At 44.8% G+C, this 24,421-nt stretch overlaps 1 protein-coding gene across 1 annotated transcript; it reads left to right on the forward strand.

The window, feature by feature from the left end:
- Window positions 1-21,605, forward strand: IQCG (IQ motif containing G). The gene is made up of 11 exons (XM_039557180.1): window positions 1-108; window positions 2,088-2,185; window positions 3,982-4,129; window positions 7,571-7,797; window positions 8,865-8,993; window positions 10,879-10,960; window positions 17,026-17,187; window positions 17,812-17,886; window positions 19,369-19,500; window positions 20,673-20,774; window positions 21,249-21,605. Exons 3-11 carry the CDS (start codon window positions 4,004-4,006, stop codon window positions 21,375-21,377), a joined length of 1,164 nt encoding a protein of 387 aa, XP_039413114.1. The 5' UTR covers window positions 1-108; window positions 2,088-2,185; window positions 3,982-4,003; the 3' UTR covers window positions 21,378-21,605.
- The last annotated feature ends 2,816 nt before the right edge of the window (window positions 21,606-24,421 follow it).

Raw genomic sequence — 24,421 nt, forward strand, 5'->3', positions numbered from 1 at the left:
AGCGATCCCGGGAGGGGCGGCCCCGGCCCCGCCGCGCAGGCACCCGCTGGGCAACCCCACGAGGCCCCAGAGCGTGGTGGTTACCTTGGAGACGGGTGGTGCACCCCGGTGAGGGCAGCCGGGACCGGGACCGGGACCGGGGACCGGGGGAAATGAGGGCAAATTCCGGTGGGAGGTTGAGGGGAGCCCGGGCCGGGCTGGGCAGGGCGAATGAAAACCGGCCGCGGCGGTGGAACGAGCCGAGGAGCCCGAAGAGGCAGCGCGGAGGGGAAGAGCAGCCCTTGGTGTTCGGGGTGGGCTCCGGGCCCTGCCCGTCATCCTCAGTTCTCACCCTGAATCAGTGAATCCTCTCGACATTTATTTTACTCCCGATATCGCCTTGGAGACAAAAAGCATATTTCGACACTGAAATCCCTGTAACCAAGTCTCACATTCCTGTGTTTTCCTAACTAAGATCTAGAAGCGTGTACTTGCCTATTTGCCCACGTCAGGGTTATTCGCTCCTGATTTCTGTCACTTCCCTCACATTGCCAGAAATTCAGGTGCATTTTCAGAGCACTTAAAATGATTTAGGGGAAGGAAGGTGAGGGGAAGGGAAACCTTGAGGAACCTTGATGTTCCTCTTCCCTTTCTCTTTCCTTCTCTTCCCATACCTTCCTTTCCCTTCCTCTTCCCCTTCCTCTCTCCATTCCTCCCCTTTCCTCTCCTTTTCTTGCCCCTTCCCCCCTGCCCGCCCCTTTTTTTTCCCCCAAATCAGCACCTTGCTGTTCTAACATTTCTAGCAGGAGGCAGAGTTGTGTAAGGCCACACCTATTTTGCTTTCCAAGAGCCCTTTCTTTGGTAAAAATGAAGCTATTTGTGATTTCTGGCTCAGCTGCTGCTCCTGTAGATATTCAGAATTTCTCTTTGCCAATCACTTGCCAAACAGAGCTAAAGGAGATGTGACATTCTCAGCTATGCATTTTCTCACTGGAATTAACCAGAGTCTCTTTGTTTGACTACCAGGAATGCTGCACAAAATGCTGCTCTTGAATCCATTTTCATTTATCAGGCAGCAGAGTGGGAGAAATGTACATCCAGAACTCTCACACAGCAGAGGGAGTTGCAATCCCCAGAGGAACAGGAAGCCAGACCTTTTATACAGTTGTTTTAAAAATTATTACTTGATATGTTTTTCTTTCCCTTTAGATCAGCAGGGAAAGAATGTCAACCAAAACTCATGGGGAAAGCTGAATCCTTCACATACTTCTTCCTTTTTTTTCTTTTTCTTTTTTTTTTAAAGTATTATTAATAGAGTTTAATGAGGGAGTTCAGCAAACACAGCAATGAAGGGCGATGCCAGTGGATGATCTGAGGGCACTGTGTTGACATTAAAATCCAGAGCAAGCAGCTCATATTTGTAGTGTTTCCTAATGCCCCAGACAGTGGTTTCCTTCTCAATTCCAAGTTAACATAAGCCCAGGCCCTACCGGCTTGGCACATGGATCTGCTGAGCAAGGATATGGATATAAGAGAAGATATACAGGAGGAGCAAAGCAGCAAAGGAGCTTTAGAGAAACATTCCAGCTGCCAGCTTTCTTAAAACATATTAATATCCCGAGTTAATTCTCTCCTGGTCAGAAGCTGCTGATGGAAAAGAGGAAAAGCTGTTGCATCCTCCTTTGTTCCCAAATAAGTCCCTTTTTCCTATGAGAGCTGTATGTGTTATTTCTTCTTCCAAAAATGCCGCTGTAATCATCTGTCACAGCTATCTCCCAACACATCTTTTTTCACCATATTTTTAGCATTAGAACTCCACATGTAATAGATTATTTTTAGGTTGTTTAGACTCAAAATATGGATCATGGATTGCTGAAAAAGATAAAAATGGGTAAAACATTGAAAAATATTTTATTAGTGCTTGTTGACTGGAGACACTGTCTGACTTTCTTGATGTAAAAACACTGCATCTCCACTTCTATTATTGATTTTAAGGTTGAAAAGGAAAGTGATGGGTTTAGTGTATTATACAGATTATTTGCTATTTTTTTGTTAATGCTATTATCAGATTCCTATCTGAAGTTGTTACTTTTTTTTTTATAATTAAGATAAAAGAGAGAAAAAAACCTCAGAAGCAAAGGGATGAAATCAGTTCCTTCTTCGTCCTAGGTGACCATCAAAAGCCCTGCTCAGAGGAATTAATTAGGTACGTGGGTACAAACAACACAAGTATAGTGAACATATTGATAATATTCAGAATCACTACTTTGCTGTTATCTTTTCCTGCCATGATTTAAACAAGCTTCTTGAAATAAATCAGGGTGCCTCTACCATTACCTTGTCTGAAAAGCTGTTCTGTATTTTCATCCATTCAGGAGATAGAAACCTTATCATAATTGCCTGGCTTAGAGGAAATTACTCTCCTTTGACCCAGAGCAGTATTATCCTTTAATTTAAATACCTCTGTCTCTCCCTGGTATCTGCTCTTCCTATGGATTTACTGAGAGCAATCCCAGTCACTACCCCATGCACAGTTTCTAATCTTATCCCCAGGGAGAGCCATGTCCTCTTACAGCACATTTCAACACATGTTGCATTAGACAGCTTCCTGCAGCAGACAGGGACACCAGGAAATAAATGTGAGAAATCTGAGTTATTTTTGTTTGGCTAACCTATTCTGTACTAACAGACATCAAATAAGCCTGCACTTAAAAGTGGCCTTTCTTTACTGCCAAGTGAAATTAACTTCATGGTCCAACTGTAAATTACATATTTTCTTCAACAAAAACAACAAAAAAGGAGGAAGACAAATGATAACAGCTTCAGAGAGGTTATAGCAATTACGCATTTTTTAAAACACTTGCTTATGAAATATCACTGATTTCCAGTGATCCAGAGCACAGCTGCATCCAAGCCTCTTTGATTTTTATAGAATATGGCCATGTCTTTTCCTAACAGGGACTGTCCGATGTATTTCCTTGGCATGCTTACAGGTTGGACTGTAATATTTTGCAGGCTTAGGATATGCTTATGCAAGGGTTTTACAGATGGCACAAATCCAGTTGTAGATAGAGCAGCCAAATTAAGATTTTGTTAGTGGCTGTTGATACTTCCATTGCAATGACCCTCAGGATCTCACCCATCTGAGACTGCAGTTGTGCTACGTGTTGTACAAGAAATACCTGGTTTGTATGTACAGGGTTGGAGGGATTGTCCAATAGCATATCAAAACATTGACATTTTCAGAGAAATTCTCCATTGTTGTGCAAGTGTTTTCTTAGGTACTTTTGGATTAATAGTGAATTTCCACCTTTCCTTATATATACTTTTACAATATTCCAACTGTAAGTAGGCAAAGGAGTGCTTAAGTATATGTCAGAGCAGTTTCATGTTTGAAATGCAAGTTTAAATAACATAATACAGAAAGTTAAAGATTGTTTACTTAGTCCAGGTATTGGTTCTTGTTTAACTTTCAGCATCTTAAGATGGTAACAGTTCCTACTGAGAGGGGACTGGGATCATAGAAGTGTGAGGGCTACACATTAACACTGAGGAATGATTAGAGCATGAAGGTTCACCATCTGAGACTTTATAAGATATGGATTTATTTTTTTTCTTTTAAAAAGGCTCTTCTGTTGTTTCCCAAAGTCCACTATGAACCATTGCTCCCTGCTGAACTGAATAATGAGGCACCTCACCCAGTTTGTGCCCTCCATACTCATTCCTTTCTCAGCCTGTCTACCCAGATCTGCTGTAGGAGGGACCAGGACCTCTTTGTTTTGCAAAAGCTAAACATTCCCACTGTCCCTGAATGCAGCCATTAGCAGAGCACATCTCCTCTTATAAACAGTGGATGGAAGGTTATAAACAAAGCCAGGGAAGTATATGTAAGGCTGCAAATAAGGCTATTTCGGGTCTACCTTTAGTTTCATCTACTGTTACTGACATTACTAACACCATAGCATTTTTCTGATTGGTATCTTTTATCTTTGTTCCTCCTAGCAAGAGCACAGAGACTAAACAAATGGAAAAAATCACTCATCTGGAAGCTCTGATGTTTAGTGCTGTGCTGGAGAACTGTGTGGATCAACTTGCAATTCTTGGATATATCACGCCAGTTTCACATGAGGACAAGACACAAGTCAGCCATGTATGTGCCACTGCTTAAAAAGATGTATATCATATCTTTTTTTTTTCTTTGTCTTGGTTTTATATCTTTTACCAGCATTTTAAAAAAATTAACTCAAATATATTTTCTGTAAATGCTCCATGACTCTTGAGTGAAGAAACACAATAAAAGTGACCTAATTTTAATATTTGTACTGCAGCATCACTGAGAAGCTTTGGTCAAGACTTTGTGCAAAGGACACTACTGATCCAAGATGAGGTTCCTGAGATTATAATTCTAAAATCTCCGTGGGTAGACAACAAGCAAAGAATTGGGGAAAAGGAAGCAAAAATCTGTAGGTTCTTATATAGATACACAGCTCTTTTTAAAATAGAAATGTATAGGTTATTTCAAAGTACTCAAAACCAGGGAAATTCTGTTCCTCTCTAAGTCCATGCCAAAGTTCCTTTTGTTCCCACAATGTATCAAGAAAGATGCACCTCAAAATATAGTAACTACCCTCTCTCAGTGATCATTAATTATAATTGATTTCTAATAGGCATCATAACTAAGACAATTGGGCAGAGATATGAAGAACAGAGAAGAATTCCTAATGCTCAGGCATTTCCTCAGTGGAGGAAGGTGTTGTGACATTTCTGGTAGCTGTTAAGACACAGGAATCAGGATGAGATCATCCTGAGGGGTAAATGGCTCTACGTACTGTGGACTATAAAAGACACAGCAGGCTCTTTCCAGTTTTAGCAGGTTTGAAGCCTTTTTAAGATGAACTCATGAAAAAAAATACACAACCAGGATGGCAATAAAAACTGAGATCTGAGTTTTGACATTTAAAGACGCTCACTCTGTCTAATGTACCACTTAAGAATGCCAGAGGAAGGAAAATCATGTTTTTCTACGTGTTTCCTTTCCATATTACCTCTTCAAAAAGCCCATGGGCAAAGCAGCAGCAGCAGCTGGAGTTACAGTGAATTTCAGGGCGGGAACGATGCTGAGACTGTGCCATAGAGGGCACTGTTCCCCTGAAAGACTCTTGGGAGCTGGCCTCATCCCAGAGGATGCTTCTCCCTTTCTTATGTGCCAGCAGCAAAACACAGAGAAAGAGCATATCTCTGGGACAGCAGGAGTTGTCCTCTTCAGCCACACAGACTCAGGGTGATAAACCTAACGAAGGTACACTTAAATTATAGAGAAAACACCTTCACTTTTCAATCACAGAGGCTCTTTTTCACCAAGTCACTTCTTAGAACACAACTTTCTCACAGGTTATAAACCCTACTTGTGTTCTTAAAGATGTCAGAACAAATCGAGAAGGAAACAATTAGAAACAAGAAAATGGCTTAGGGAAGCTACTTGCTAACTATGGTGCTCTGTAATTTTCTACTCCTCCCTGTTTCTCAGTTTACATTTGGCTGGTTTCACTGTATTTGAAGAAGATCTGTATTTACAAAGCACCCTGGAACTCTGTCAGTCAGACAAATCAACAGCATCTTCAAAGACTGAGATCTAAATTTCAACCGATGACATTTTTGAGAGGATTAATCACAATGTTGGCCAGCACCTCACTGATTTTCCAGGTTGGATGCTCTTGCACATTGCTTCACATAGTGCATGCCATAGAGGGAGGCAGCCTTTCTATTTGCTGAATTTTGGGCAACAGACAAGCACTTAGGAGACTACACAGATGGTGACATATGCACTTTTCAAACTTCTTGCTTTTACATACTTATTTGTTGATGATTAGTGTGTAAGTTCCTACTGTTTACAGACAACCCAGTTATTGCCTGTCTTGAACTTTTCCAGACATTAAAAAACATATACCAGAACATTCATAAAATCTACATGATATTAAAACAGTTTGTTTGCCAAAATTAGTTCTTTCTGAAGTACAGCCATCACCAGCCAGCTATTTAAGCCCTTTTTTTACTAATTAACAATGCAATTTTCATTGGTCTGTGTATACTTTGCATGTGATTTGTTTAATGTAAATTTAACAGTCCAAAAATTAAGCATGTAGTCACTTAGTCTCCTTCTCTAGTCACTGATGAGTCAGACACTGCCAGAGGCTGATCCATCCCAATCCAGAGCTGTCCAAAACACTCAGCATGAAGCAGCCCCTTGCAATGCCCTCACTGACTGCACCAGCACCTTAGACAACTGACAGAGCCTTGCTTGCCTTGCATGACAAGTAACTTCTTGGAAGTACTCCTGGCATCCACAGCTGCTGCCCTGACCACTTGTTTTTGCTCTGCCCACTCTGCTCTGCTGGCACAAATGTGTGTGGGGTTGTGGAAGGATCTGGACTGAGAACTGGTGCTGCTAAAAATAACTTTTTTTTTTCCTTTTTGCTGGAAAATGTTTCATCACAGCGAGTTCTCTGTCTGCTTCCCCAAGCAGCCGGGGTGGGGAGCAGGCAGCTGCAGACTGGGATGGGGCTGGCAGGGACTGTGTTAGCTGGAGTCAGCAGTGCTGTTATGAAGTGTTCAGCCACAGAAATGCTGGTAAGCAGGCAAGAAAATGTGCCCTTTTAATGTCCCAGTGTATACACCTGCATTTTATCCATGACACATAAAGCAGAGAAATTCCTAGAAGCAAGAGCTTAGCTGATTTTATAGTGTGCTTTTGTATTTTTGGGGGCTTTTGCTTTTTGAATGAAATTGTACTCAATCACAAGATACCTTTCCATGAAGAAGAGAGCCGCCAGTATTTTGAATTTCTCCTTTGAATTAATGTTACATTTTCTCTGCTGTTACTCTCAAAAAACCTGCTAAGCAGATAGCAGACAGAAAGTCTATCACCTTTATTTCCACACAGCTCTAGTTATAACAATAATATTGTAGGGAAAGGTTGTGGTGACAGGCAGTGGGAAATGTCTAAGATGGAGAGAAGAAGGAGGAGAAACAGGCTAACAATCTTCCAGTACACAAAAACTGGTGCAAAAAAAGGAGGGAATGACTTGTTTGCTGTGCCTACAGAGACCAGGACAACAAGCCAGGGGTTCAAATGCTGTTGAGGTGACAAAACTTTCTTATGGTAAAGAAAGTTGTGAGGTGCTGGCACTGACAGGAGGGTGTGTAGTCTCCATTGCTGGAGGTAATTTGGAACATGTCAGATTAAGAACAATCTGAACAATCATCTCTTGGACTGGATGAATTCACCTTTTTAGGCCTTTTTTAATCCTGTCACTTTAGGAGTTTTGAGCCCATAAACTTCAATGAACTACACTGTGTGCTCAAAACTGACCAACATAAATGTTTCTGATCTTCCACTCTTTGCAGGATGTAACATGCACTATCAGCTACTCTCAGTATAGCTTCATTCTAGTTTATTACTCATTTTCCTTCTCTCACATAATGTTGCAGAGGGTTTATTTCTGCTGTGTAATGTACAAACAGGTCCCTCTTATTCCCTTTTCCCTCTTCCCTTATTCTCTTATTTTCCTTATCCCCTTTCATTCCCATCCAGGAAATTAAAGAAATGATCCAGGAGGAGCTGGAGATTAACTCCCCAGAGCTTACATCAGCAAAGCAAGAGAGTGGGAAAACAGTTACCTCCACGACCCTGAAAAGCACTGAACACAAGCAGCAGCAGGGGAAAACTGAAGATCAAAAAAGCACCCGTCATCCTTCCAAAAGCTCCAAGAAATGCCCCACTCGGGCTGCACAGAAGCTCAGAAAAATTTATGCTGACAGGTGAGTGAAGCACCTGTTGGGGATGGTTAAAGCTGTAAAGTTCTCAGTCTATCTCTTGAAAGCAAAAATGCAAATTCCTTGCTCTCCCACTGCCAGAGTACATCAATGTCTGTCTGGAAGGAGTTCCTTTAAGGGTAGCAGTAGTATCCTTCATAGGCCATCTAGTTCTGGCCTTTGCTTGCCTCTGGATGCTACCTAATGACCAGCAGTTTATTTTGAATGGAGCTGTAAAACATACCTCATTGATAATGGTTGCCTGGGTGGAAATCATGCCAGATACTAATCAGTGCTCATGTTCTGGTACCTGGAGTCAGATTCCCTTAGCAGGTCTCAGGCAAAGGGAGATCTGAGCCTTGTTTTTGAACTCAGTCATTCTGCAGGGCAAACAGCTTCTGTGGCAGTTATAGCCATTATAGAACAGGTAATGTATATAAAGACTAAAGATTTTCTTTCTTTTTTAAAACGAACTTTATTCACCTAATCCAGTGCCTTGATTTGCAGAAATACCAGCAGCCTTTGGTTTGAAAGAGATTATAGAGCTGAATGTTCAGTATGCGTTTTTCTGCATCCTGGCTTCTCTCATTTCATGTCATTTCAACAAAAGGCTTAAAGAAAATTCTAACACAAATGAGGCAAATGCAGCTAAAATGTAAATGCCACATGCATCATGACATTCAATAAACTGGACAAGCCCACGTATTGCATCCCCAAATCTCATTTTCCAAGATCCACCTGTCATCACTACTGCAGGCCAGTGGCCTTCTTCCTAATGGCAACACTGTCTGGCACAGCACGGATATGTTTGTGCCTCTTTGCAATTTCCCAGAGTAGCATGCAGGGCAGCATTTTTAAATTAAAAGCTTCAACCAATTCCTAATACAGAGCTCTCCGGACGTACAATAAGCAGATACCATGGGAGAAGCACTCCTGGGTTTGATAGGACATAAGACCAGAAAAGGGATCTTTTATTTCCTTACATTTTACTGTAAACAGTAATGGATAAAAGTGCTAGACACTGTACTACCAGCACCTGTAAAGTATTGTTGTGTTCCTTTTCTTCCTGGCAGGCAGTATGCAAGTGATGTAATTACAATCACTATTAAAAAGATGGAGGAAACAGGAACATTTAGTACCCTAACAGATGCTAATGAGAGAGAGAAGGCAAAAAAGAGCAAGCTTTATGACATCCTCATCAGGTCAGTGTTGTGTTCAGTTCTTCCCTGTTTAAATGCTGCAAGCCGAACCCATTCCCACTCAGTACGTGCTGAAAAGGAAATAAAACCCAACAAAACCAAAATACAGAAGGGATTCCACTTTTTTCATCTTGAATTATTCTGTTTGCTTTACAAACTGCAATTTTTTCCCCTTTGGAGAGAAACAGTGGATGGGTCTGATACTGATGTGAGCTAGGAATGGCCCGAGCTTTGACCACAGCGGACAGCAGTAGCTGCATTAGTGCAAATGCCTCACTTCAATTAAAACATAATGTGATGTAGGAGCTCCTTGATCTTTAACTCCTGTCCCCAGTGAAAGTCAGAGAATCTGTTCAAATCAGGGCCAGCAACATATGGCGTTTAGGTTGTCTGATGCCCAGGAGAATCTGCTCTGACCCAATATGCTAATAGACTCCCTTTTCCCAGCAGAAGTGAGGGGTTAGCACAGATGGTGACAGAGGAGTTGTCTTATTTAGGGCTAATCCACCAGCCACTGTACTGTAGATCCTCTTCTGTCCCAAATCTTTCAGAGTACACATTTGTTATCATCTCAGCTCAAACTTTTGAGCTCTAGAGGTTTGGTGGTTTTTTAGCATGCAAAGCTCTGGTCCAATCCCAAGACTGTCAGAGAGAATCACAGTCATCAGACAAGTATTTAACCACTTTAAAGCTACCTCAATGTAGCAGCTCGGGCCCATCATTGAGGGTGCACAGCAAAGCTGCTCTAAGTCGTGATTTGTCAGGAGTCCAGCCTACTGGAACAGCTCCTATGGTGGCTCAGGGATCTGCTTCTAGGGCAAATCCCCAGCTTCCAGTGGAATGTGTGACTTCAAGTATGAAACCCCACTCTTCCACTGCCCAAAACCAAGGGATTTATTGTTTATCCGTGGAAGGGACAGAAAGCAAGAATGACAGTAGCAATTGGTTGTGTAGTAACTATCCAATACTGAAAGGTAGAAAAGAGCAGACAAATTATAATCAGAAAGGACATAATCCTTTTTGTCCCCTTCTGTCAGTTATATCTAGCCACTCTGTTGTACTATACATTCTTTGCATGGAATGTACTTGATCTGTCTTTCAAGATAATAAATACTTGCCTGGTTTTGTGTAAATACACTTTTCTAAAAGCCATCTGCAGTGAGACGACGGGGACTCCTTATCAGGAGCTTTTGTTCATCAGTCACCCAGATAAGGACTCTGAAAATGAAATGTAAGTGTGATTGTAAGGTTGGGATAGGATACAAAGTTTCAGGGGCCAACTGTAGTATTTACTGGTTTTAAAACTAATCATAAGCATAAAAGCTTAGAGGTGCACTCTGAGTGAAATAAGATAATAATACCTAGAACATTTAATGCATCTGTTTTGTTTTAGACAGATGAACCCCTCTCTAGCTTTTGGTCTTCACTCAGATCCCTTTATGGAACTCAGAACCAATGGCAGTGTTCTTTGGCAGATTTTAAGTCTGATATGAAAGAAACATTCTCCATACACATAAAGACACAATTTGGCACTGCTGCTCAGGCTTGCTTCTGCCTAGAATCAGGGGCAATTTTGCCTGAATGTAGAAACTGTGACCCAATGACAGACATCTTCCCTCTCTGCTACAGGAATTGCATCATCCTCAAATCCATTCCAGGCTTCCAACAAGAGCATCCCGTTTTTTTGGCTTATTCTCCCTTTTGTTCCCATCTGCCTTGCTCAGTCTGTGCACCTCTTCTTTCAGGATTTACTGAGCAAGTCAGTAGTTTTGGTGAGAAGTCTCTGTTTATCTTACCACAATGTATCAGGAGACAGGAAATTCCTCTTCTAGGTAAACAGCTCTTGTCTTTTTTGATATATTCAAGTGATTGTATTTTCCCACTTCAGGGAGGAAAAAGGAAAGAAGGAGATAAAGGCACTCCAGAAACAGCTGCAAGATGTCAAGAAACAAGCTGAAACAGACCTTCAGGTGAGAGCACTTAGCACTGGGCATCTTGCCATGGGGAAGCCTGTTAGCAAGCTGGCCTCTGCTGCCCAGGAACTAGCACTTGGAGACGCCATGTCCATACATATTGAGCCATCACTTAGGAGTATAGAAGTAGAATAATTACAATAAAGATTTGTATTTGGAATAAGCCCACTAATGATTTTAAGAGCAGTGTCTGATGATTTTCAAATGGGAAATCAAAATGCTCATAATCATGAGACCATGGTCAAATTAGAATATCCCAAAAACACTGCTGGGAGTGACAAAGCACAGATATCTGCAATCAGTAAGAAAGAGGTTATCTGCAGATAACAGTATCTAAGGTTCTGTCATACTCAGTCATGACAGAGCATCTGGCACAGAAGGAAGTGTGCCAAAGAGAGTGAGAAAGACAGACACCTATCATAGGGACAGGCCATTTTTCTACCTACATTTTCATCTGGAGAAAGTGTCATTCTATTAATCTATTTTTCTAGGCTTCCAGACATCAGAAAATCCTGAACATGCCTACACAAGGGCAGATCAATGTTATTGCACATATGCTGTCAACTTAATCTTTCTGGAAAGCTTCAGCCCTTCTGTCTGCATCATGCAAATGGTGTGTGCATGCACAGTAAATATGGGGCATTCTGGAAATGTCAGACTTGCTACACAAGTACAGATCAATTGAATGACTTATCACCGGTCACTTTGATGCTCATCAGACAGCTCAGACTTAATGCTCACTCAACATGGAAACATAGCCTTGCCTCCTGAGGCAGGAGATGTGTGATAGCAAACAAGCAGAAGGCAAGCTGGGGCAGAGCTGTACAGGGGCTGGGGGAAGGAACAAGAATCTGACACTTGGTTCAGTGGTGAGCAAGAGGACAGCAAGGGCATCTGAGGAAAGAATTGGTGTCACTGAGTTTTGTCTTTGGACAAAAGTGTGGACAGTAATCAAGCCAGGATATAGTTGACTACAGAGAGGAATTTTAAGCCCCAGGCATGCTGATGAAGTTTGGTTTGTAGAACATGAAGGTTTTGTGTTGGCAGCCTGGATGCACATGCCATAGAAAGTTTAATTGTAAATACAGAATGGCTGTAAAAAATATGAAGGATCTATTTGCTTCTCATACTGTCCCTTCTCAGTCAGACTCTGATGGCTCCTGGGAAGTTCCTGCTCTCCCATACCCCAAGCTGGTGAATGTGATGAGGTAGTTCTCCTTCTATGTAGAGCTCTTCAAACCTCACCATGTCCATGCACACAATATATGTACCCAGTCCTGGTTTAATGCCTTCCCAGGGGCTGTAATCATCCTGTTTTGTACCAGCAGCAATGTCCTGGCACTCTGCACACACTTCTCTGTGTCCTGCCCTGCACCTCTCCTACCTCCTGTGGTCATAAGAAGGTGTGTAGCTCCTGTGCTGGGAGGGGGCTCTTCTCCTTGTCCCTTCAGTGCTAATTCAGTTCTTGGGTTTTGCCTTGTCAAGTGGGATTTGCACTCATCTGGGATTTTTTTTTTTTTTAATATTAGAAGCTTAAAAGTCCTTTTCTGAGCTTCCTTATAGTTTCAGCTTTGATAACAAATCAAAGACAAGACTACTTTAAAGTACTGCTTTCCTCCTGTGCCAAAAATAATGGTGTCTCACTATGTCTCCCAAGGGAGAATAATTTCTCTTTGCTTCATATGGGATTTTCCCATAGGCAGTTTTACAGACACTTGCATGATTTGTCACCTTGCCAACTAATTAAAAATAAAAATACAGCTTCGCTGACTTTGGAGTACTTTGAACAACAGTAATAATGCACAGACCTGTAAACAAAAGTCTACATGGTTGAGAAAACAAAAGCGAGCAAATGTAATCCTGGAACCAGAAAAACATGGCCTTTGTCTCACTCATGTTGCTGTGAATTTGTATTTTCAGCCTTTCTACCTCTTAATAAGATTCTAATTAATAGTGTATTAGCCTGCTTAGCTCATTTTTCTTTCTAATGGAACACAAATCAAATGCTAAATGTTCTTCTTTATTTTGTTTTCTTTTCTCTTGGAAAGCACTGATGTCTCTAAAGGAGCTGAAATGATCCATCTGGTTTTGTTCTTACCTCTCTGTGCAGGAGCAGCATTGGTAGCTCAGGTTTGGCTGCAGGGGGTCTGTTTGCTGCTGCAGTGTTCATTTTCTAGTTTCTATAAAAATTCTCACTTTCTCTGGTTTCCTGGACAAGTAACAGCAGTCTGTGCAGGTTTTGAAACAGATTAATATCATATGGATTATGCATCTTAACATAAAAATTTAGAAATGTAAACTTTAGCATTCCTGCATTGCTCTTCACCCCAAAGACTTTTTACGTCCTGTAGATTTTGTGGTGTACTCATGTCATACATGCATGCAAGTAGTGGTGTCATTTTATATCAAGCAGTAATGTTACAGCTACCAAACAGACAGAAGTCCCAGCCATTGCACCACAGTACCAGAGAAAACAGGTCTGTAACTTTAATTCTTTGTCAGTTGTCATAACACGCCCAGATCCACTGTATCAGTGCACCACTCAGTTGTGCTTTTAGCAGTAAGATTAAAACCCACCATATTTCTTCCCTTTTCCTCTCCCACGAGGACAAATGCATCAGTGGAGCATTCTGTGAAATGGTGCATGTTTCTACTGGGGATATGCACAGAATGATTACAGTAGAAGGCACAAGGTTGTGATGGTCCTGAGCTTCACTGCTGGCAGAGCCCCAAGGAGCGCTGCAGGACCTGGAGCACTAGATCCAAACCTGGCTCCAGAGGGGCAGGATTTTCCACAGGAGCGCTGCTGCCAACAGGTCTGCTCCCTGTGCCAGCAAACTGCCCCTCCTGGGGCTCTCCTGCAGCTGCTGGAATTGGCGCTGAGCTGGCTGAGGGCTGCAGAAGCCGTTCTGTTGACACCGGGTGACAGCCAGCCCTGCTGTCCCTTGGGCCCAGACATTCCTTCAGGGTGTTCTGGAGCTGGGACAGTGATGCAGGCAAAGCCTTATTGAAGTGCCTGCAGGGCTGCCTGTTGTGGTTTATGGGGAGCGAGCCCAGGCTGCAGCAGGTGTGTGGATCCAAGCACATCTCCAGGCCCTGCAAGCTGAGATGCTGCAGCTGCCAGGAAAAGCCTTGAGCTCTGAGCACTCAGTGTGGGAGCAAGCAGAGCAGGGCCCTCTGTCAGCACAGAGCACAGCACTCCTTCCCCTGCCAAATGGCAGCATTGGACTGCTGGAGAATTCCTCAGACTGTTTACTCCTGTGGGCTATTTTTGTAACCAGCTGTATTTTATGACTAAACACTAATTGCTGTGGAAGAGCTGGGAGATCTTGGTGGCACTTACAAGAGAGATAAATCAAAGTAACTGAAAACACAGGCGTGTGGATAAGGTCTCCAGCTAAGTGCAGCTGCTTTTGCAGCCAAACAGCATCTGTGGGGCAGACTCCTGTGGCACCAGGTGACAGCAGACAGGCCCCTGGGCTGATGTCTGTGAGCTAAGAGATCAGAGAAAATCACCTTGTTTACCTGCTTGTGAAGCAGACTGGCTCCTGACAACTATTTCCTGGGTTTTGATCTTGGTCTCTGCCAGTTTTCCGATAGTTTTGGACACAAGGGATGATTTGGTTTGGCAGATTCAACGCTGAAGTCATCCCAAGTAAGCAGCCCAGAGATTTACTGCATCAGCTATGAAAGCATTCCGTGTCCTGGTGTGGACCTTTGCTATGATAAACCCGAATGAATAAATATTAACTCATTTTCCCAGTTACTGTCTCTGAAGTTCAGGGGACAGCACACTCTGCAGATGGTGCCCACAGCTTGTGGGCATTTACTGCTGCGTTTACTACCTGCAGCTAAATCTCAAACATGCCCCAGCTCTACAGCACCAGGTCCAGCAGCAGGAGTTGCCCTCACGCCTGCAGCCGGCTTTCCCTGGCCAGGCAGACGCTGCTGTAAACCACCAGTGGGTTTTGCATTTCACTTCCCGTCTGCTTTGGATTGTGTAACCAAGCCCCCGGACTCCCCACCTCTAACCAGGATGTTTTACAACACCGCAGACCAAATCCAAACCACAGACATGCCATTCAACAGAGAAAACAACAGAGCAGATAGGCCCCATCCTGGACCCTATCCTAAGGCCCGGGGCACTTGAATCAAAAGCGCTTTTTTCTTTACTAAAATGTGAAATGAAAAAGAAAACTTGGTGAGAAGTTCATGCTCTGCCCCAACTCTCTTGAGTACTTTGTAATCTAGGCTGAACCCTTCTTTTCTGGCCAGTTTGCAGATCTTTAGCAGATAGCAGTAACACACTGACATCAGAAGTGCTCGACTTTCCTGAGCCTCAGTGCCACAGAAAGTTGTGGGTTTGTTCTTTTTTTAAATTAGCATCCCCTCAGTCTCTCTGCTGGTACATCAATTTAGACACGAGCCCACTATGACCCAGAAAGACAATCTCAAAATAGAGTGGTACACTCACATCCCATGACTACTGACCAGGAACACAACTCCTCCAATGGCCACCAAAATTTCATGCCAGGGATAATAAAGGCCATGACCAGAAAACTTAATAAGGCACAAACAGCTCATATCTGTAGCTGTCTGCAGTCATATGATGATATGGCCATAAAAATAGTATCTAAAAATAGTGTTTGAAACCTTCAAAAACATGCGAACACCTTTGAACTCACAAAACAGCACCAGCCAAGGGCCCCACTTATCCTGAGCCTTATAAATGTACTCTACTCTTCCTGTGTATGCCAAGGGGTTCAGAGGGAAGGACTTTCCTTTTAACTATTCCAATCTCTTCTTATAAGGAAACCTTTTCCAAATGAGTCATGCTGCAAGGGCTTGCAAACACAGCCCTATTGAGCTGGCTTCTTCCTGTGGCATTTTTCCATGTTTACACAGCTAAGGAATGTGAGGTGCTTCAGACACAAGATATGTGGGCTTCAAAAAATGCCAACACTTTGGTATTTCATCTTCAGCTGCAGAGGTCGGCTGATGAATATCAAACTCACCACAGCATGGCAGGGAAGCAAAGAGAAAGGCTGTAATGGAGCTGTTGGGTGCATTCACATCGATCTTGCATAATTACACAGGAAGCTTTGATGACCTTTTTAACTCTACGCAAAAGTCTTCATTTTACAGGCATTTGTCCCAAGTCCCAACCCCAGGGTAATGAACCTTTATCTGTTATTCAAATAAATTAGTTAAAAAGGAGTAAACAAAACAGCAATCCCAAATCGAGCAAATGCACTTTGCTTCCTGAGCACGCTCCAAAAGCTGGACAAACCACTCAGGATTCTGGCCTATGGGATAACTCCAGGGAACAGAAAACTGAGCTTTCTGTCCCAGGAAAGGCTCAGCTCTGTTGCAAAGCAAAGGCATGGGGAGAGGCTGGGAGCTCATAGCCAGTTTTTCCTTGACACTGCCTCCTTGCCCTGGGTGTATGTTTTCATAAAGAAGTGGGCAGCATCTACCTGGTAAGATTTCAAGAAAGAGCTGTTTAAAAATATGAGCAAGTCAGGATTAGATTTGCACCTGTTCCTAAGGCTGCGTTTATACAGTTGCTGCATAACTAGAAAAAAATAAATCCAAGGAATACAGTATACTTTAGGATAACAAACTTCGGCTTTTGTGGGGCTGAGACATTATCCTCCTCTTACAGACGCTCACTCACTGAGATGGTCTAATCCAAGGGGTTAGTAAAAGTAAAGCCTAACTTAAAGTGGTTAAAATTATTTGGCTGTTTTTCATATTTATCCTAAGCATGATTGAATACATTTTTGGACCAGAGAGCAGAAGGCCTGCCTTCTTGTCCCACTCTGTTCCTCACCCCACGTCTCCAAAGGCAATCACTCCTTGCTGATGGGTTTATTGCCATCTGTATGGGTTATAGATCAAACTAACCTTTGAAATGCTCCTTGAAATGGAGCAACATTCAGGGAAAGTGTGAAGCCTATAGCTTTGTCTCTTCTGACCTTATCAGGGAGTGGAGAGATTAAGAAACTGTGAGCTGACCTCAGACTCCAGGCTTGCTTTTGTGCTGCTTTTGTCTCCATTAGGACCGAGATAACATCATTGATCGCCTCAAAGGTAAGCTCCAAGAGAAGACGGCCAAATTGAACACAGAGAGCTACTACATGAAGAAAAACACAGATCTCCAGATCCAACTAACCCAGAAAAAGTGCAGCAATGCAGAGAATGCCCTGGAGAAGGAAATCCAGGTAAGCCCTTCCCCATGGCCCATACTGGAAGGCATCTCCATCTAGTAAGGGAAGAGCCCTCCCTGGCTCCCCAGATGCCCTTTCTGCTCTCCATTATAGTCACCAGCACAACTGTTTGAACTGGATCAGGAAACTCATCGGGGTTAGACACCTTTATCTCTTCTACTGTTTCTCTGTATGATCCTGCAAACAGCAGCAACAAGGATGGCATGGCTTTAGGAGACAGGGAATGCTTAAAGTAATGCTGTAGTCAGAAAACCAGACCCAGAAGTATATCCAAAGGGGTTGTTACAAGGGTATTTAGCAACGCAGGCAGCCTGAGCTCCCAGCAGTGCCCCCAGCAGATAATGCAGATAGAGCTGCTTGTGTGACCATAAGGTGAACTGGACTAGAAAACTGTTCTGGTTTTGCAAACATCTTTTTTTGACTTATCAAAGTCTGATCTAATTTTTCCTTTTTCATGGATGGCCCAGGGGCAAGGACTGCCTCGGCTAATTTTATCACTGGAAAAAATCTGTGGACCACACAGACCTCCAGCACTTTTACTCAGCTTTCAGCAGCAGGGTGTCTACACACATACACGCCAACATTGTCTCTCACGTGTTCTGCTTGCTCTGATCACAGAATTTGAAGAGCAAAACTGATGAGGAGATTCAACTCCACATGGAGACTGAAAATTTCCTCACGCAGCAGTATCAGGTATGTGTGACTGTCAGCTAATGCTTAAAATAACAACCTATAAACACTAGATCATCAATTAGTGCCTAAAGGAAAACAGTTATTGCTCCATCAAATGTATCAGGTTCATGACCACTGCAGTTTGAACGATTTGTAATCCTCAAAGCTTAATTAACCCACCTCTCCAAGACTTGGGATTTGCTACATATAGATATATTTCCTTAAAATTAGGGTTCATGTAGTGAATGACATTGTTTGTTCAGGTGTTACGGATTTTTCCTCTCTCAGATAGTTGTATTTGGCTAATTGGAATTTAGCTCCTTGGCAGTAGCTGGGGCTCCCAGCACCCCAGTGAAGAGCCCAAAGCGAGGGCAGCAGCTTTACAGACCCAAGGGCTGCGCAGAGGGGAGGGACACTGAGGAGGGAATGACACAAAATGCCAGTTCAGTTCTGCCTTATCTGAGGAAGAATTGGGGTTGGATCATTGCTAACCCACAGGTATTGTACACATTTTCAGCAGCATGAATGTCCTTGTGGTGTTGATTCAGAGATTCAGAGCATTCCCATCATTAACAGTGAATAACTTTACAGTGAATAATGCTGCAAAGCCTCTCATAAATGGTATGACAGGAAGAAAACCTGGACTACTGCAGGGCACCTGACGTCACTGCCAGTACAGAATTTAATAGGAGATAATAGATTTTTAAAAATGCAATTTGAGTGCAAAGCAGTGCTGGATTTTGTGAGCAACTGAACAGTGTGCTCTGTACCCCAGAGCCTTGGTCTGATCAATGCTCCCAGTGGGAGGACTGCCCAAGTACACGCTGAGCCTGGCTGACCGCCAGCAGCCGGCCCAGCAGCAGCCCCTCAGTGCTCAGACAGCAGCTGGTGGCTTTGCAGGGGCCCGCAGAGAGGAGGATGACCATGCCCTCCATCTCCCTTGTGTGTCCAGCTGTGATGCTGTAATGAGATTGATGCTTTTCCTCAGATTATTTTTCCATGGAAGCAATCATGGTGGTTGCTATGGAGAAGTTATTGCTGAATAGGAGGAAGTCATCTGGGTGACTGTTTCAGAAACACCTGCCCTATTCATGAGTGACACAAAGCCAAGTTCACAACCTGAAATAGTGTGAAATGCTGTCCCCTGGGACCTTATTCCTGGTGTGCTGAGCTTAATCCAGAAAGTGGGTAGGGAGTCAGGCAGAGGATAAAAGCTTTCCCACTGACAAACTGTGCTTTTTAAAACCCCCTCCTTCTGTATACACACAAAGAATGGCTTCTGGCTGCCACTTGCTTCATCAGGACTGACCGCACAAAACTAACCCTGCAGTAATTTATGAGTAGTCTTAGGGGTTTGATCTGTTCAAGATGAGAAGAAAATACTGACTATGCACAATTTACAGGACTTTCACCACCATCCTGAAAGCAGACCATGTAATAGTAGCAAGTCTCTCATCTGTGCATGCTTTGCACCATGCTGAGCACCACTCTCTCCCTATGCAGAAAGTGGAAGAGAAGCTGGAATACTGGATGGAGAAGTATAAAAAAGACACTGATGCAAAAGACGAAGAACTGGATGATCTAAGAGCATTAAAGGCAGAAAACTTGGAAACAATGCAGAGATTTGCCAAGGAGGTAAGACATCAGGAGCATCTCAGTGTTCAGCCATGCAAAACTGCATTGGGCTTTTTCCTACACTCATTTAGGTAAGGAACCAGGACCATGGAAAAAAATTAGTAATTTTGAGGCACAGGTTGTGATTATAGCACTGGTCCTGGGAAGACAACAGCTGAGATGTCATCTTCTATTTGCCACCTGTGACATCAAGGAGGGATGATGATGTTTCCCCTATAGCTATTTTCAAATACCAGCAAGTAATGAGAGAGCTACTGACAGCCTTTGTGAGGGGCAGAGGTACTGTCCCATCCCATCAGTACGCCTCACCTTACTTTGCTGCCTGAGTCTGAACAAATCTGCTCCTTCTAGCAAGATCAGGGTAAGACAGGCTGAGACTGGAAAAGGCAGCTCATCCCTTTCTGCAGACACACATTCCCAGCTGCACAGAGCTCTGTTATCAGGGAGCTGATTCTGGGTAGAACCATTCCTGCCCCACTGGGTTCTTGGTTAACTGCTGGGCTCTGATCACAGCAGAGCAGCAGCACAGAACAAAGAGAAGTATCTAGAAAAATGTGTGTTTTAAAACCAGAAGGAATTTACTTGTAAACATTCCTACTGTCTGTGGGTCAGAGATGATGGGACTGAGCTGGGTGTTTCCTGGCTTGTGGGCTCATTTTTCACTCTGTACACTTTCATTTCAGTGTCCCAAGTGTGTTTGTACATCATCTGCTGCTTAGCCTGGGGGACCAAGTGTCCTCCTCACCACCAGCTGTTGCCTGGGAAGCCATCAGCCAGCCATTTTACAGGGATCAGGGGGTTAATTACACCCAGGCCGTGAGAGGTTTCACTTTGGCAGCAGCTCCGAGCAACATTTGCCATGTGGATTTAGGAAAGATCAAATAATGGAGGTGGGGGGGAAAGTCTCCACTCACACATTGTCCCTGGGCTGCCCCGGAGGTCCCTGGTGCACACAGACACCACAACCCTCGGGCCTGAGCAGTCCTGGCAGGGCTGTGGGAAGTGTGTAGCAAGGATGAGACGTGTAGGCAGCAGAGGGGAACAATTCTTGCACCAGGGTCCAGGTGAGCCTTGCCCTGGCAAGCAGCTGGACACAGTGAACCCGAAGGCTGACCCTGCAGTTAAGGGGATGTGTTTGTCATGGCTTTTGCCACCCCTGTGCTTTCTTGCAGTGCCTGGAATTCCAGGCAACCATCACCATTGACCGGTCAGACAAGGAGGCCAAGAGAAAACAAATAGAGCGGGAAGCCCTGGAGCTGAAGAGCGCCCTAAAGGTAAAGTGGAGCAAAGCTGAGGCAGTGCTGCTCCAGCAGCAGCTGAGAGTTAATAACCTGTGCCATGGGCTTTGTCCAGGCAGAAAACAGCCCAAGAAAGCTGGCTGGTGTGTGGTGGCACAAGCAAAAGACAAAGCCTGTTCTTTTTGCTGGGGTACACTCAGAGGCAGCAGCTGGCTGCAGGTTTGAGATGGGAATGAAAGGGGAGCAGCCAGTCTCCTGCAAATATCACTGCCCAGGTGATAGAGGGGGGTCATGGGGCAGTGCCCCTGCTTGTCCCTTGCGACCAGCAACAGCTGCCCTCAGCCCAGCTGTGGATGCCTTTGGCACAACCAGCACAGGCCCAAAGGCTGCTGCCTGGCCTGGGCGTTCCCTTCTGTGGCTGGGGAGCACAGGAAAGACTCTCCAGGCATTGCGCTATACCAGGTACCCCAGCAAGTGACTTCCCCTCAGGCCTCTCTCTCTCACTTCCAGGTGCAGGCCTGGTGGAAAGGTACAATGGTACGCAGATTCCTCGGCCCCTACCAGGAGCTCGAGAAGTATTTGAAGGAAAAGTCAGCACAGAAAGAAACAGGGAAGGAAAAATCTGGAGCAAAGAGATAAGTAAAGAAAGTGGCCACAGATGTGCTCCAAGGCTGCTGCTGGGCAGGGCACTGTGGTCTGTCTGTCTGACAGGACAAAATAAACCATGTAACAGAGCTTGGGCAATTCTGGAGAACACAGTTCCTGCAGAAACAGTTATGGTGAAGCTGCACTAAAGATCTTAAAGCTGCCCTTGTACAGCCTTTTTTCCCAGCAGAAGGGATTTGCATCAAAGCAGTGAGAACACTCTATCCCCTGCGAAGTGCTTATGGAAACAAGACAGTGGGAGGTAATCCTGTTACCATCCCAGTAACTCACCAGTGTGGGATGCTCTGCCCCCAGAACCTCCTCTGCAGCCCCCAAAGCACCAGCCGTGGCTCTGGGTCAGGTGGGGAGGCCGAGGCACCCCCAGCTGGGCTCTATCTGTGCTCTCCCTGCTACCAGTGCTGGCATCAGGTCAGCAGGGGAGAACACGGACAGTTTGCAGTGTAAACACAAGTGCAGTCAGAGCACACAGGTTTCCATTCCCACAGTCCTGCACAGTGTCAGTGCACAGACAGAATAGCTCCAAATACCCCCTGACCAAGGGGAGGAACAAGGGGAAAAGGCAGCCAGCCATGCTGCCTGCAGGAGCTGGTCTGTCACAGGCGTCCCCACCGCCCTGGCCAGTGCCACTGTGCAGTGGGATGGGGCTGTAGGCAGGGAGCAGAGCTGCTTTTTAACCAAGAGGGGAATCCCTGCTCCTGACACCACTGTCAGTCCACATGCAGGTCTGTGCACAAAGCCTTGCAGCTGAGCTGCCTGGTTTCTGACTCTCCCACATGGGAAATGATCTCAAACCATAGTCTGCTCTGCTCTTTGTGAGCAGCCCGTGCTGGCCCCATCCAAACCTCCTCATGTCTGATCTGAACTGAGCCAAAAGCTCTAAAGTTCATGTGAGATGGCTGAAACCATGAGCAGAGAGCCTGTGGCCCAGAACTCTGAACAAGGGGCTGGTGCCTTGTCAGGCAGACTTGACTGTCAGGGGAGTGTTTCAGATGCTCCAGACAAACTGCATTAGAAGTGCCAGTGTTCCTGCTGGAGCACGGACGCTTGCTTGAAACCTGAACACATTCCCTCACTTCCCATGCTCCCCATGCAGTGGTAAGAGCAGGGATGGCTCCAGTTCGGTGCTGGCAGGAACAGAGCCAGGACTGTGCTTACACCCCACTGCAGGAAGCACCTCAGTGCAACTGGGACTTACGTTCCTAATTTTAACTCTTCCTTTTCATGCCCTGCTGACTCAGTATATTTTACCACAGACCCGTGTTTCCCATATGTGATGGGGATGTTAACAGGTGACCTGCTTGGGTGGAAGGAATGAAGTTGATCATAAAACTCTCCACAGGCTTTCAGCTAAGGAAAAGCAGGATAAGATGGCAGGCAGCAGAGCTCTGCTGTTTACATCAAACTCCAGGCACACTTTAGTAATGCAACCAAACAACTGAAATCTGACGCATGGTCTTGGCTGGGTTGCTCTTGCTTCTCAGCAGAGAATGAAGCAGCTCTGGAAACACAGAGGCAACAGTGGAACAGGGTTTGCTACTCCTGTGAAGTTGGGGCGCTAAAGCTCAGGTTCCAACATGAGGCCACTGCGGGGTAGTTGACAGGGGCACAGGTGTGTTGGGGTCCCTTCCCCCTGCCATGTGGTCCTGGGAGAGGGGCCCTGGGTTTCCCTGCCCCTGGTCAGCCTCGTTCCCCACTGGTTGTTTTGTGTTCCCCTGCATGGACAAGGACCCTCGGGTCCCGTGATTGCTGCAGTTCCTCGGCAGATCCCGGCCATGCAGCTGGAGAAATAAACATCTCTGACACATCTAGCAAGAATAGGTCGATATATATTTCTTTTCCACGGGACTCGTCGTCTGATACACGTGTTGCAGTATCCCCACTGTAACACTGGTGTGTAACCTGACTGAACCCTGTGACCTGCCACACACTCTGGCCTGGGGACTGTGGCCGCAGTGCCACCCATCCAGCTCTTCCTGGCCTCCTCGGCTGCACTGTCCCATCCCAGGGCGCTGCTCTCTGAATGAGCCTTCCCTCGCTCCACGGAAACCACAGCAGAGTTTGTGCCTGGGCTGTGCAGCTGCCAAGCAAACAGGCTGGCACATCCAGGGACAGGAGCAGAGAGCAGAGTCTCAAACCCATCACTTCTGAGGAACTGTGCCATGGTTGTACTGCTCCATTTTTCCAGCTGCGGAGAAATGGGATCAAAATGTACATCCATGGGATTTCCTACAGGGAAATTCCCATGGAGAGGGTTTTCCTGGGAATTAAATGCAGAAGAAGGGCTGGAGATTGGGAAGCTGGTTAGGAGGAAGCTTTAGATTGAGGGGGAGAAATAAATACCTGAAGAGAGCTGGGCAGCCTTGAGAGAGGCAGTAATGGAGTGTCCCCAGTGGCTGACAGAGTCACCAGGTCAGACAAGGATGCTGGAGCAGCCTGGTGAGCAGGGAAGAGCATCACAGGGGTAACACAGACAGGGAGGGTTTGTGGATCTCTGGCAATTTCTAGACTTTGCATTTTTATATTTAAAAAAATAATAAAACTAGTGATGAGGAGAGATGAAAAGGGGACTAAACATTCTAGCTAAGAATAAACCTTTCAAATGCAGCAGGGTCAGGAAGCAGGGGTGTGAATTTTACACTTCAAACCCAAGACAGGCCAAAAGCAAAGGATGAGAACAAGGAGCAACAGGACTGGCAGCAGGAGACCCCAAACCCAGAATGTGTAATTTACACAGAGAAGGAAAAAACAAGAGGCCATGGAGGAAGAAGCAAAGGATTCTGTACCAAATGAGTGTCTGGGGAAGGTTAAAAATACCCCCCCAAAAAGCTGTTGATGTGGCTGCAGAGTATGCGTAAAAATGCTGGAATTTTCCTGTCCTGGTTAACTACGAAAAGTAGAAAACCAAAGTAGGTCCATCAAATGCCAACTGGGACGATGTGGAAGGGGAATAAACACCTGACACAGAGGATGGAACTTTTGTTGACGCAACAGAAAAACAGCAGGAAGAAACACTGCAA

This window comes from Corvus cornix, chromosome 9 (genome assembly GCF_000738735.6).
Source record: "Corvus cornix cornix isolate S_Up_H32 chromosome 9, ASM73873v5, whole genome shotgun sequence".
NCBI classification, from domain to species: Eukaryota; Metazoa; Chordata; class Aves; order Passeriformes; family Corvidae; genus Corvus; species Corvus cornix.

Excerpts from the sequence above, each read along its gene's own strand:
- IQCG (XM_039557180.1), top strand. The coding sequence starts at position 4,004 with ATGGAAAAAATCACTCATCTGGAAGCTCTGATGTTTAGTGCTGTGCTG. Across the intron at positions 10,961-17,025 it reads AAGCTGAAACAGACCTTCAG|GACCGAGATAACATCATTGA; the intron begins GTGAGAGCACTT and ends TGTCTCCATTAG. Across the intron at positions 17,887-19,368 it reads TCCTCACGCAGCAGTATCAG|AAAGTGGAAGAGAAGCTGGA; the intron begins GTATGTGTGACT and ends CTCCCTATGCAG.